This window comes from Taeniopygia guttata, chromosome 15 (genome assembly GCF_048771995.1).
Source record: "Taeniopygia guttata chromosome 15, bTaeGut7.mat, whole genome shotgun sequence".
NCBI classification, from domain to species: domain Eukaryota; kingdom Metazoa; phylum Chordata; class Aves; order Passeriformes; family Estrildidae; genus Taeniopygia; species Taeniopygia guttata.
This window is the reverse complement of record NC_133040.1, coordinates 4,509,185-4,522,620: the sequence shown is the minus strand read 5'-3', so window position 1 is coordinate 4,522,620 and position 13,436 is coordinate 4,509,185. Positions and strand designations below refer to the sequence as shown.

The 13,436-nt window shown below is 47.1% G+C and overlaps 1 protein-coding gene across 1 annotated transcript in view; it reads left to right on the top strand.

Annotated features, from left to right (window-relative positions):
* Window positions 1–13,436, top strand: part of TBX5 (T-box transcription factor 5) — a 39,805-nt gene that overhangs the window by 15,025 nt on the left and 11,344 nt on the right. The window contains exon 7 of the mRNA XM_072936168.1: window positions 4,072–4,163. Coding sequence (XP_072792269.1) covers window positions 4,072–4,163 — 92 coding nt within the window. The remainder of the gene's footprint in view (window positions 1–4,071; window positions 4,164–13,436) is intronic.

Below are 13,436 nucleotides of genomic sequence, written 5' to 3'. Positions count from 1 at the left end.
TCCCAGTGCCTCCCACTTCCTTCACTGCCTTTGGGTTCAGCATCTTCTCCCCTCCCCTCCCTTCTCCTGGCCTTTACCCCTGCTCCAAGTCCCAGCTCCCATCCAGCTCCTCTGCTTGGCCCAGGCGTCCCTGGGCTCTGCAGCCACCTTGTCTTCATCTCTTTCTCTTCTTCCCATTCTTCTGCCTTGGCTTCCTCCTCCATCCTGCCTTGGGTCCCACCTGAGAGCCTGAAAGGAAAAGTCTGTGAGCTCTCCCATGCCAGGGGCGCCTCCTGTGCCTCCCAGCACTGCCAGCTCCAGCGGTGCCACAGCTGCTCCTGGTCCCTCTCTGCCACCCTGAGCAGGGCCACAGCCACCTGCAGGCCAAGGGAGACACAGATCTCCATGGAGAGGGGAGCTCCAAGAGTGCTCTGCACCTCTCAAGGGTGTTCACCTGCACCTCTTCATCACTAAATAGTGATTTTTTTTTCCCCCCCACAATCAGTTTTAAGTTCTCCAAGTAGACCTGAGTGGGACCTCAGAAATTAAGGATCCACATTCCTTGCAGAACATTCCTTTTCCAGAATACCCAACCTTTCTTAGTTTCAGAAGAGCCCAAAAAGATCAGGGTGTTTTCCCTTAGCTTAAGTGCTTAAAAAGAAGAAGTTGATAGCAAAATATGTAAATAAAATAGAGCCCAGAGCACCTGGTGTGGAGCACACACCCCTGACAAAGTTTCAACTTTATTCCAACTTTTAAAGCGAGAAACAATTAAGAAAAATCTTATCATGGCAAGTTCTTGATAAAAAAATAATACAAAATGGTAGTTTTGATTTCGGCCATAATGATATTCATGAGCCCGTAGGCACAAATCCCATATAAATATATGTCTGTAGTAAAGGAATGAGAAGTAAAGCACCTTTGCTCAACTTAACTCGATGCAAAGCTAAATTTTATCATGCTGGAGGTAAAGATGCTGTTGGGAAGGTCTCAGCAGAAGAGCTTTGTGGCCAATTAGCCCAGAGAAAGGAGAGCAGGGGAGCAGCCCAGGGATTCCTTTGGGATTCCCAATTCCATTGGGAACTGTCACTTCCCATTAAAGTGAAGATGAACCCATGGGTCAGACAAGCTCTGAAAAGTGGAAATCTGGAGGCTTCACCCTGCAAAGCTCTGGTCTCCAAGGGTCTGTGCAGCTTCAGGAGCCAGCGAAGCTTTGCCGTCAGTAACAAATACGCAAACAAAGCCCTTCAGTTTTATTGAACCTGTGCTGCATAATTCAGCCCTGGGCACTCTGTCTTAATGACCTCTCAGGACGTTGTATTTTGGTTTATTTTTCATGAGGTAATTGTCATTTGACTTTCTGACAGCTTTTCTCCCCCCCTGCCCCCCCCAATGAGTTATAGTCAATTAAACTCAGTTTTGCTGTGGCAAAGCTGATCCAGAAGAAGGTTATTTCCACCCCTGCATTTGCTTTTCCACCTCTGAAATACTTTGGAAGTCAGGCAAAAAAGTGGCCAAATGAAACATCTTCCACAGGTTGTTTGCTAAAACAGGAATTCTCCAACTTTTTCTGTTTTCTAGTTTGTTGTGTACAGTTTTGTTAAATCTGGCTTGGGCTCTGCTGGCTTTGTGGTGGCTGATGCCATGATTTGTCACCTTTGTTGTGAAACTTTGTTCTGGAAGCTCCAATCCATCTGAAGCACGCCACAGGTCTGAGAATTACTTCTAAAGCTGTAGTCCCTGGTTTTTAGATGCCTTTAATCCAGCAGATCCTTAATTTTAAGGAGGCTGGTTGGCTGTGATTCTCTTGGGGCTTTTGGCCACCAGCATCAACACCTTTGCTTGTAAGAGTTCCTCGTGTGGGTTAGGGGACTTCTCCCAAATCACCAGATTTGCAATATTGAGGTCCTGTTTCGATATTTTGGCTGCAACCTCGTGGGTCATTAAAAGCTTGAAGAATCAAACGGGGCATTCAACTGAGGGGCTTAAACAAGGGGCTGGAGCTCTTCTGGCTCCTCCTCCAGTGAGCAGAGTGCACTGGGGACCTGTGAAGGCACTGCCACCCACCCCAGAGCCCTCTGGCAGTCCCCATCTCCCTCCCTTGATTCCAGCAGGGAGCTGAGGCTCCCAGTGAGGCGCCTTGGTTAAAATGCCTTTGGTCAGGTTGGGATGAATCCGGCCCTTTGTGCCTTTGTGTGCTGGTGCCAATCCTGTAAATCCTCTCTCACTGAAGGACTTCACTTATGTGAGCAAATATTGCCATTGGGGTCGGCAAGGGAGGACAACTCCTACATTTACAGGGCTTCAGGAACGTTCAAAATGTTGAATAATGCCTATTATTCATTCTAGAAGAGTCCCCACCTTCAAACCGATAGGCAGTTGCTTTGCAAAATACACAGCTGGTTGTGTAATAATTCAGGGCTTTTAATTACAAAATGCACCTCTGTTTTATTGCTAGAGAATGGCTCAACTGGCAAATCGACCCCAAAAGATTGTTTGTTTACTGTTCTCTTTGAAATCTGAAATGAGGGACCGAAAAAAAAAAAAAAGTGTCAAAAGTGCCAAGGGCTTGTTTATGTGCTGAAGTATGGTCCTGATTTAATGGGAATGCCTGTGGAGATAAGTGTAAGTGTGGTGGGGGGCTCTGTGAGAAGTTTGGGGCTGAATGAGGCAAAAATGGCAAATAAACAAAAATCCCTTGGAAAAAAATATGCAAAAAAGACAAGCAAAGAGCAAAATAATCTGGTTGTGCATACACCTGGCGAGGTTTGCTATTGACACTGGGCGAGCCAGGTTTTCCTCTTTGGATTTTGGCAGGGAGCTGGGCCTGGCTGTTTGTGCTTGACTGGGTGAACATGAACCTCTCTCTGTTCTCCCTCCGTTGATCCTGAGCTCTTTCCTTCCCCTTGGCCAACTCTCACCAGGAAGGAAGGACGGGGTTTCCATAAAACGTGGGGAGAGCGTGAAGTTCCTCCAGTGGCAAACACGGGCTTGTCTTTCCTCCTGGGCAAGTGTCTTCTCTCCTGATTCCTTGCTGAGAGCTCAGACTGCCAGGCAGTGATGGAAAAAAGAGGAAAAAAAAAAGGGAACTTTCCCCTCTTCTGCCCAAATTTGGGGTTTTGCAGCAATATCACACCTGGTCCAGCCTCAGTCCTCTTCTGCCAAGACACCAAAGCATTTGCATCAGATTTGGCATGGCACAGTGAGTTTTTACAAAATCCACAGGGTAGCTGAGGGTGTTGCTGGTCCACAATGAATATTGGCTTAAGTGACAAGCCCTGCTCACCAAAACCCTCAGGAAAAGGAGTGCAGGAGGGGAATGAACCTCTTGGAGCAGCACAGTCCCTTTGGGGGACATGGTCTGTCTAGAAGCTGCTTTAAATGTTAAATTTAGATGTTTTAAGAGGACCAAAATTGAGTCCGAGGGGATTCATCTGGTTAAACTTTAGATTCTCAAGGCAGCTCACTTAGTGAGCAAACTGGAAGAGATGGGGAGACAAAAAATCCTCCAGGGTTTGATGGTCACAGGTGAAGCTGCTCTCAAAGTAATTTAGGTAATTAGCCCATGCAGTGCTGCCGGGTGTAGGGCAGGATGGCAGATGCAGAGCACCTGGAGCACATTTAGCTGGTCTGAAACACCTGGGAGAGGGTGTGGAGGGACTGAGAGGTGAGGTTTTGGTCTTATCTGTGCATTGATGAGAAAATACTTGTTGGGATTTGTTCAGACCTAACTTCCATCCCTGGTCCTCCAAGCAGTGAAGCCCTTTCTGTCCCAACAGCAAAATGAAAGTAAGAATTCTCAGAAAGCAAATTTTCTCCAGAGAAAAATGTGTGTGAGCAGTCCCACATGTTAGTTATGGGACAAGCCTGGGAGAAGCGAGAGGCTGTTGACAGGAGATATTTTTCCTGTGGAGCATTCCAGGGAAAGGCCCATCTGGAGTGGTCAGTGCCCAAGCTGAGGGATGACTGGAGCTCCTGTAAGCTGTATTTTCCCTCCCATCCCACCTGCCTTGGGTTTAATAACCCCTGTCCCCTCTCTCCCAGGCCATGCCTTGGACTGGCGATGACCCCGTTGCGTTTCCTCCCTTTCAGATCACGCAGCTGAAGATTGAGAACAACCCCTTTGCCAAAGGCTTCCGTGGCAGCGACGACATGGAGCTCCACAGGATGTCCAGGATGCAGAGGTAACGCGTGTCCCCCTCATGGGGATGCTCCCAGGGCCACCAGAGCCACCTGGGCCTGGCTTGGCATGTCCTCGTGGCCTGGCCTGTGCCAGGACATGGTGCTGCTCCCTGCCTTGGCATCTGCATGGGTGTTCTACAGCAGGTGTTGAAATATTCCCAGGACATGGGGCCAAAATCCTGGACTTTCTGCTCCCAGGGGAATTCTTGAATTGCTGAGTGGCAGATAAAGGACCTCACTTGTGTCTTGGCCACAGGGGCTTTGCATTTCTTTCAGACACGTCCCCATCCAGAACAACCTTTAGCTTTGTACTAAACTCTCCTCTCTGAGGCTGGACTTAAAACAATTAAAAACTTGGAGTAGCTGGGAGAAGCTCTGGCCACCAGGTTACTGTGGAAGAATTCCTGAGTGCTCCTTTCTCCCAGGTGACAGTGCTTTAAAGACAAAGCTCCCAGCCTTCTTTTGGGAATATAGTTTTTAAGTTTGCTCCAGCTGCCTCTGGAGGTGGTGGTGAGAGTCCCGTGCTCTGTTGTTACTGGCTTTGGAGAGGCTTAGCAGGAGGAGAGTGTTTTCCTGCTGGGTTCTGGATGTGCAGAACAGGAGCAGAGGTGTGGTGGTTTCAGGTTGAAGAAGAAAAGGTTAGAAAATGTTGGGATCTCCAGGGCCGGGTGGCTGAGGAGACCTTTTTGAATCTCAGGTTTGGCTGCAAGTATTTAAGCTGAAAACCAAGCCTAAATCTTGTTTGAAAATCCTGTTTAATGTCCTTTTCTAAATGTCAGGTCCTGGTGGTAATTAGCTTCGTGCTTTTCCCTTCACTTGGAACTTTCTCCATGTGTCAAGCTGCTTCCTGGTGCAAATGTTTTGCAGGAATGGTGCCATACCCATGAGTCTGACTGACTTAGATGGAGATTCAGAGTGTTTTCTAGGAGGGGAGGAGCCACTCAGATCCTTTATTTCTGGTTTCTGCTGGAGGGATCTGCTTTGGGACCTTCTGATGGGAGGGGTTTTCCCACTGCCCACCCAGGAGCCAGCTGTAGGTGGTCACTTCTGGTTGTTGTAGTTGATGACCTGAGTGTGGCTCTCCATAGCCAGGAAAATTGTGCTGTCAGGCACCAAATAATTCCTGCAATCCTGAAAAAAACGCCTGGAACCCCCTCAAATTGGGCAAATGTCCTCCTGTGTACAAACATGTTCAGACTCAGCCCCAGAAAAGCCAAGATAGACGCATAAAGAAGTAAAAAATGTATAGGTACCACTTAATCTGCTCCATCGAAATCATCTCCATGGGCTCCTGAATGTGCCCTGTGTTCTCTGCCTGCCCTTTCCAACAGATCCTGGCAGGATCTGTCAATATTTATTTATTTATGGTGGCACTACCCCTTGAAATAGTTCCCCCCACCCCGTGCCAGTCTCCCAGCTCCTACTGGAACTTGAGTGATGATGTGTTCTCCCCCCCGCCAATATTTTTTTTTGCTGCCAAACCACCCTTTCATTACAGTCACTGGAAAGATTTGAAGGTTTGGATTCACTGGGGGGGTGTTTCTGGAGCAGGAGGGAGGAGGTGGAACAGGGAGGACTCTTAGGAAGGGCTCGGTGCCATATGAAGAGCATGGCATCAAGCCACGCTGAGCCCGTGCTAAAAACTGATTGGCATTTTTATGCAGGCGCTGCGGTCCATGATCCAGGGAACAGGAACACTGGGAATATATAAATACACCCACTCAGGCCTGGCAGGGCTGGAAGGGTTAAAATCGTTGCCTTTACTGGATAATTTCTGATGTTCATTTTAATAACTTAGCAGAGGAATGGCTGTGTGCCTTTACAAAGGTGGCATTTTTTTTAAGGGAGGGCAGGAGAAGATGATTATGGTAAAACAAAGACCCATTCAAGGTTGCAAATATGTGCCCACCTTTGTGGGTTTTTTATGTAGATATATGAATATATTCAAAATTATATATGAAAATATATAAAACCATATATAAAATCAGTTATATATATAAATAAATTGCAGCTATAAAAAATAGGTTGTGTCTATGAGATAAAGAACCATTCAGGATTGAGAATGTTGCAGAACTATGCCCTGCCTTTTGTGGGTTTATATAGATTTGACATATAAATATGTATTAAAATGTAATTAAATATGTATTTTATATATTTTAATATATAAATGTATGTTTATGATGTTGTTTCCCAGTGATGGACCAGTCAGTCTATCCTGGTTTTAGGGGAATGGTGTCCATTTATGCCCTTGGAGGAGATGGTGGGATGCTTTTTTAGTGCTATTCCTTCATTATGAAAAAAGTAGCTGGAAAGGCCCACATTTTTATAACAATGCAGAGCCTTTTGTACCAGAAACTTCTGACCTGACATTCACCCACCATGGCTTTGGGTCCATCCCTCTCCATGGCTTTCTCCTTCCCAGGGCCTCCCATATTGGTTTTTTCCTCTGATTTCCCAGAAAAAACGGCAATAAGTCAGTCCAGGTAGAACTTCATTCAGGAGTGGTGGGATGACTTTCAGCAGCAGAGGATTTCACTGAAAAAGAGGAGAGATCCAAATTCCAGTGAATGTTCCTTTTCCTCCCACTGCCTTTCTTTGCTGAAGCACAAGAGGTGCCTTCAGCAGCTTCTTTGGTGGGATGGACCCTCTGGGAAGAAGAGGTTTTTCAAATCTTTCAAGTTTCTGAGCATGAGGTTGAGTTTTTTATTTTATTGATTAGGGAAGCCCCCCCAAAAACACTGAAAAGCAAGGAAAAAGCATAGAGGGATGTGAGTTTTACTACATGTGTGGGTCTGGAACATTGGGAGGGAGCAATTCTGGTCAGCCCTGTAACCAATTCTTGCTGCTTATCTGCAGCTCCCATTTTCTGTGGTGGTTCTTATGGGGGCTGGGCAGCTTCTGGTAGTCTGGAAGGCCCTGGTTATTTTGTAATTTAATTAATTTTGTAAATTAATGCAGTTCAGCCTTGAAGCTTCTATTGGGAAGGCTTTCAAGGGGGATGCTGATGCCATGAAATGGTGGCTCTTGGCTCTCTCAGTGGGTACTCTGGGCCCTTGAAAAGTGACAAAAAAAATCCAGAAAGCTCCACGTGAGAGGGAAGAGTGACAGCGCAGTCTGACGTTGTGGCTGCGTTTTCTCTGTCAAGGATCACGAGCCAGTTTGCTGCCTTTGGCATTAATCCACAGCAATCTTCTTGGCTCCAAAGGAATTATTCCAAAGATTCCCACATGTCATCGAGAGCAGAAACAGGGCCAGACACAGAGGGCACAAAATCAGCTCCATGAGTCAGAGCCAGCGTGACAGAGATGACAGTGCATTTTGGGGTGCCAGCAGAAGAAATGGATGAGCTCTGGTGTTCCCTGACATTCCAGCATCCTGTTGGACTGATGGGCACCAGGCTGACTCAAGCATATCAGTCTTGGTCACCTCGTTCTTCTTGTGTCTTCTCACTGCCTCACATCTTGAATCCACTTCCATTTCCCAAGTTCTGGGAAATCTCCCAGGGGTCACCCTCTGTCTGAAAGGTTTTCAGTGTGAGATTTGGCATTGTAACATCTGCTGGGGAGGGGATGCTTTCCTCCAGCACACATCCCCCAGGAAATATTCCTGGTCCTGGCTGAAATGTGTTTGCAGAATTTGACAGAATTCAGATGAAATCCAAAAGGAAGCTGGGCAGAGCTCACTTCTTCACAGCTTTTTTGAAGTGAGAAAGCCGCTCAAGAAACACAGGGTAGCTGCAGTTTCTGTCACTGACCTTCCTCTGGGGGATCTCAGCAGCAGGATTTGATCAGCAGAAGCTCAGCCCAGCACAAAGGGATGAGCTGCTGCCTCTGGCCCATATCCATGCTCCAGATTCTCTCGTGTTTCTCTTGCTCCAACATCTTTATCTGGAGAAATTAATCTTTTTATTTACCTGCTAATGAGAGCTCTTGGTCTCTGCCTGGTTCTTTTCATTGCTGGTTTTTGGGGTGGTTGCAGCAATGGCTTTGGGCTGCACTGCTCAGAGGAGTTGCTGACAGACCACAGGATCATCAGGGGATGGTTTGGGTTGAAGAGACCTTAAAGATCATCTCATCCCACCCCCTGCCATGGCAGAGACACATTCCACTAGCCCAGGTTGTTCCAAGCCCTGTCCAACCTGGCCTTGGACACTGCCAGGGATCCAGGGGCAGCCACAGCTCCTCTGGACATCCTGTGCCAGGGCATCCCCACCCTCCCAGGGACAGATTTTGATCTAATATCCAATCTAAACCTATTCTGTCAGTGTGAGAGCATATTCCCTTTTCCTGTCACTCCAGGCCCTTGTAAACAGTCTCTCTCCAACTTTCTTGTAGGTCACCCTGAAACCTTCTCTTTTCCAGAGACAAATTCCAATCCCAGCTCTCCCAGCAGAGCTGCTCCATCCCTCTGATCATCCTGGTGCCTCCTCTGGATGTGCTCCAGCAGCTCCAGGTCCTGCCTGTGCTGGGCCCAGGGCTGGGGCAGCTCTGCAGGTGGGGGCTCACCTGAGGGGCAGAACCCTCCCTTGTCCTGCTGCCCATGATGCTGGGGAGGCAGCCCAGGACATGGCAGGTTTTTTGGGTGCTGAGGCATGTCCAGCTCTCCCCACCAGCACCCTCAATCCCTCCTCCCCAGGGCAGCTCCATCATTTCATCCCTGGATCTCAGGATTGCCCTGCCCCAGCACTTGGCCTTGTTCAGCTGCCTGAGATTCCCAGCCCAGCCCAAGGATCTGGCAGGACCCTCAGGTCCTGGCAGGGAGGTCAGGACATTTGCTGTGTCTGAGGAGAGCAGGGCACTGAGCAGACTCTCAGACTCCTCGGTGGGCATTTGGATTTGTGCTGCTGCACATCCAGTCTCGGCTGTCACTCTCTGTGGGGCTGCTCCCCAGTCCCCACGCAGAGAGGGGTCGTGTTCAATCAGAGGCTGAGACTGCAGCAAGTCCTCAGTAATTCCTCTCCTACCACAGCCTTTCCTGCTGTAGTTTATCCCCTTCCAGACAGCCTCTTGAGAGTGGTTCAATTTTATTTCAATATGCTAGGAATCAGCTGAATGCACACTGACAACTGGGTTGGGTTTGATTTTTTTTTTTTTTTTTAATCCTGGGAGATGATCTGTTTATTCCAGGCACTTTTTTCCCCCTCATTCTTCCTTTTGCTGTGTCTGTTATGGCTGACTTCCACTTCTTCCCTCCTCTGGAGCCTCAGCAGGAAGGACAACAATTGGTGGCCTGGGAACTATAAACCCCAAAACCATTGAGTTGTGCTTGCACATCTGGAATTGGGGGTTGATTCTGTGCTGGGTAGAGGGGACAGCACTGATGGGGTGACAAATACTTGTCCTTTTGTTGGGACTGCCCAAGGAGGAGTTAAAATCTCCTGGAAATTTGGAAAGAGTGGAGAGGAATCCCTGTTCATCCTTGGGTCAGATTTTAGGCTAAGATTTGATATTGTGAACAAGATTTAGACAGTTCAGGGATTTCCAAGGCTGCTGTAAAATCATGGAAAGGAAATCCTTTCCCATGTCATGCTTCACCTTGACCTCCAACAGATCCTTGGGATCTGATATTTAATAAGTTTTTTGAAGCCTTGTTGCCATGAGCTACAGCAGCTCTGAGGTATCCAACCTTTTGTTGCAGAAATATCAGGAACATGTTCCAAAATAACTTGTTTATGGCCAGTAGGGATTGGATGTTCAATGCTGGAGCTTCCTGATTCTAAACGGTGGATTTTTGAAGAGATTTTTAACCAGGTTTTTGTCTGGCAGCTTCATTTACTATGCCTTGGCTGGTACATCAGGAAACTTCATGTCTGCACATGAAAATATATGGAAAATTGTTATTCTCTTAGAGTGTAGCAATAAGCAAGAAAGAGAACTGGATGTTGCTCTGTGCAGGTCTGTATTTATCATTTTTCCAGTTATTAGTAATTTGCAGTGGCCAACAAGGTTTTTCTGGTTCAGAGATTGCAAAATCATCTTGATTTTGCTCCTTTGAATTCTTTACTGGCCATGAGTTTGTAGCAGAAACGATCTTACAAAACTCTGGAGTCTGTTGTGGTGAAAGCATCACTTGGCCAGGGAAAGGGGAAGTTGTCCTGAGAGGAAAGGAGAGTGAGTTTCTAATTCCACCTGGCAGAGGTGGGGTTTGAGATTTGGGATTGCAGGAGGAATTCAGGCCTGATCTGTGGGGTGGGAGTTCTGTGAGGAATTGGAATTGAAATGTGGGTGCTGCTGGGAAGTTCTGCAGAGCTGCTGTCCAACCCTGTGGATTTGGGAAACCTCTGGCCAGGTGGGAGGCAAGAACAGAGTTCAGACTTCAGCACTGATAGTCTTGGACATCATTCATGATTTCTTTTCCCAAGTTTTAACAAAAATAAAAATACTACACAGCACCTTGCACTGCTCCTCCCTGTCCCCTTCTGCTATTTTAATATAGTAACTAAATATTCATTATTAGCCTCCAACAGACTTTGAATAGACCAGGGACATGTTTTTTTCCTTGTAAATTCTTTTCCCAGTCAACTTTAAAAAAAATTATTTTAGTTTTGGAATTTTTGATGCAGAAATGAAAGTAGTCTACTAACACCCCACGTAAAACTAACCTTCTGGCCCAGAAGCATCAACAACCTCATCCTTGCTATGTGGACATTTCTTAAGTCAAGCTTTAGTACATTTTTTTCCCCTTCTTTGCTATAGGTTTTTTTTTTTTTTTTTGACAGCAAAATTTCTGGATATGACAGAAACCTTTCATTCTATTCAACTATAGCTCAGGATGACAACCACTAATTTGGGAATAGTGATTTTTAGAAAAAAAAAAGAAGTTGATCCATTTTAGTTTAGTTTAGTTTTAGTCTTTAAAAATGATAGGTATACACTCTACAAGTTGAGTGGGCTCAGTAAAAAATATAACTATTTTAAGATGATTGTTGCTTTAGAAGATACCAAAGATTCATTTCGGCTCAGCTCCTATAAGGAGGAATATGTAGAATTACAGAAGTAATGGCCTTTGTGAATTGAAAAACATCAAAATGGAAGAAAGAGAATATTTTTGATATTTAGTGAGAAAACATTTCCTTCGTCTCCCTCCTCCAGTAGCTGCAATTTTGGCAAAAATAGCACCCAACGTGTTTTGACTGGAATGGAAATATTTCAGTCTGGAGAGAAGTTACTGCGATACCTCCTGGGAATTGCTGTTTGGAAACGTGGTGACTCCAACCTGTTCCCTCTCCTGCTGTGTCCCCCAGAGCACCACAGTCCTCTCTTCTGGCCGTGGAGATTCCCATATTCCCTGGGAAATGCAGTCTGGAAGGAATCTGGAACCCAACACCCCTGTGCTATGCAGACAAACAGCTCCTTCTTGGCCTGAAAGGAGCTGAGCTTCACTCTGGCCACCAGGAGGAATTCCTGCACTGGAAGGGTGGCCAGGCATTGGAATGGGCTGCCCACGGAGGTGGTGGAGTCTTCATCCCTGGAGGTGTCCAAGGAATGACTGGATGTGGCACCAGTGCTCTGCTTCACTTGACAATGTGCTGGTCAAAGGTTGGACTCAACCTTGGAGGTCTCTTCTGACCTTCATGATTCTAGGAAAATAGTTTTTCATCAAGAAAGAAAATCCCTAATCAGGTTGTTCACTTTTTCCTGCTCTCAGCTCTCTGTTGAAAGAGAGAAAAGTGTTGGTTTGGGTGAGAAGTATCTAGGGTGGGGATGGCTCTCCAGTGTTTGTGTGGGGCTTGGCACAGTGACCTTTATGGGGTCCCTCTGAGAATTTATGGTAACAAATCCTCATGGAGATCATGATCCTTTGAAAAGGGTCATAGAACCACTGAGGATGGAAAACACCTCTAGGATTTCATCCAAGATTTATCCACTATGGCCAAATCTACCAGTGAAAGATGTTCTGAAGTGTCACACGGCCTGGCATCATGCCATGGTATGTCCCTCTTCCTCCTCCACTGGAGCTCTCAGGCTCCCCCTGGGAAACCAAAGGAGGCTCTGTCATTTTTTGGGAATTGGATGTTGTTTGTGTGAGGCTAAGAGAGATGAACCCAGCCAATCCACGCAGCCTCTCCTCGGGAAGGAGAGCTAAGGGCACACCCAGGAGTCACCTCCTGGCAGGACATCTCCTTGGGAGGGAAACAAGGTGAGGATGCAGCTTGGGGGTGTTGTGTTGGTACAGTTTTCATTGAGGATCACGAAGGTGGAACAGGCAGCTCAAAGCTATGACCTGGCAGGGCTGGGAGATCCCTGAGAACCCAGAAGATTTGAGGGTCATCCCTGAGGTTTGATGACCACAGCTCCTGACCTCCCCCAGAAGCCACCAAAGCTGCCCTCCAGCTAAACCTCCCGGTGGAATTAAGTGCTAGGTGTCCACAGGCAGGTCTTCTGAATCCCACCACACATCCTGGTGTCCACTGCTGCCCTGAATATCCGAGGGCTAAACCTCTGATTCTCCCAGTCCATCTGTCTTTTATTCCTGGTGCACAGCCTGGATTTTAGTTCTGAGCAAATGCTGCTTCCAGGGGATGAAACCCCACCTTTGGAACAGGCTTTCCTTGGCAAGCCCCTGGTTCCTGGGCTTGGGAAAGCTTTCATGGCCCAACCAGAGCCACATTTCTTTGGGTTTGAGCTCCTGGGTGAATTTCCCTTCCATTCCAGCTCGGTTGCTGATGTTTCTGGCAGCCACCACAGCAGTGGTTTGGATGAAAGCTCCCTGCTGGTGTAGGTTTATATGATTGCTATTGTTAAATTTTGTAAATAAGTTCTGAGTTCTATGGTGATAGATCCTCCCTGAGGGGTGTCACTGCAGGTTCAGGACTCTTCCTCTGCCTGCAAATGGCCAGGTGAGCCTGTGGGTGGCATTTAAGGAGCTTGAGCACAATGATTTTGGACAGGTGAGGGGGGTACCTCAAAGCCAGCTTGGTCCAATGGTTAGAGGCTCAGAGGAGAAAACTTGTGTTTGAATCAGTGCTTTTGTGGCTGCTCAGAGCCTGGTGACATTTTGGGGTGCTGTACTACCTGATCTTTATGCATTTTAACAAGCCTGTGGGTTCAGGAGGAGACTTTTACCTCACCTGAAGTGTCTGAGACCCCCTATTCAGCTTCAGCTCTCTCTGCAGAGCAGAAATCATCTTTGGGGCTGCCCCATTGCCGATGTGTTTGGAGAAACAGCTCCAGAAAACACCAAAGGGTCTTTGAGGAGAGGGGATTTCCAGCCTGTGTTGGCAAAGCATCCCAACTTCAGATCTGGGAGGAAGAGAGCAGTCCAGGCTTTCCCTC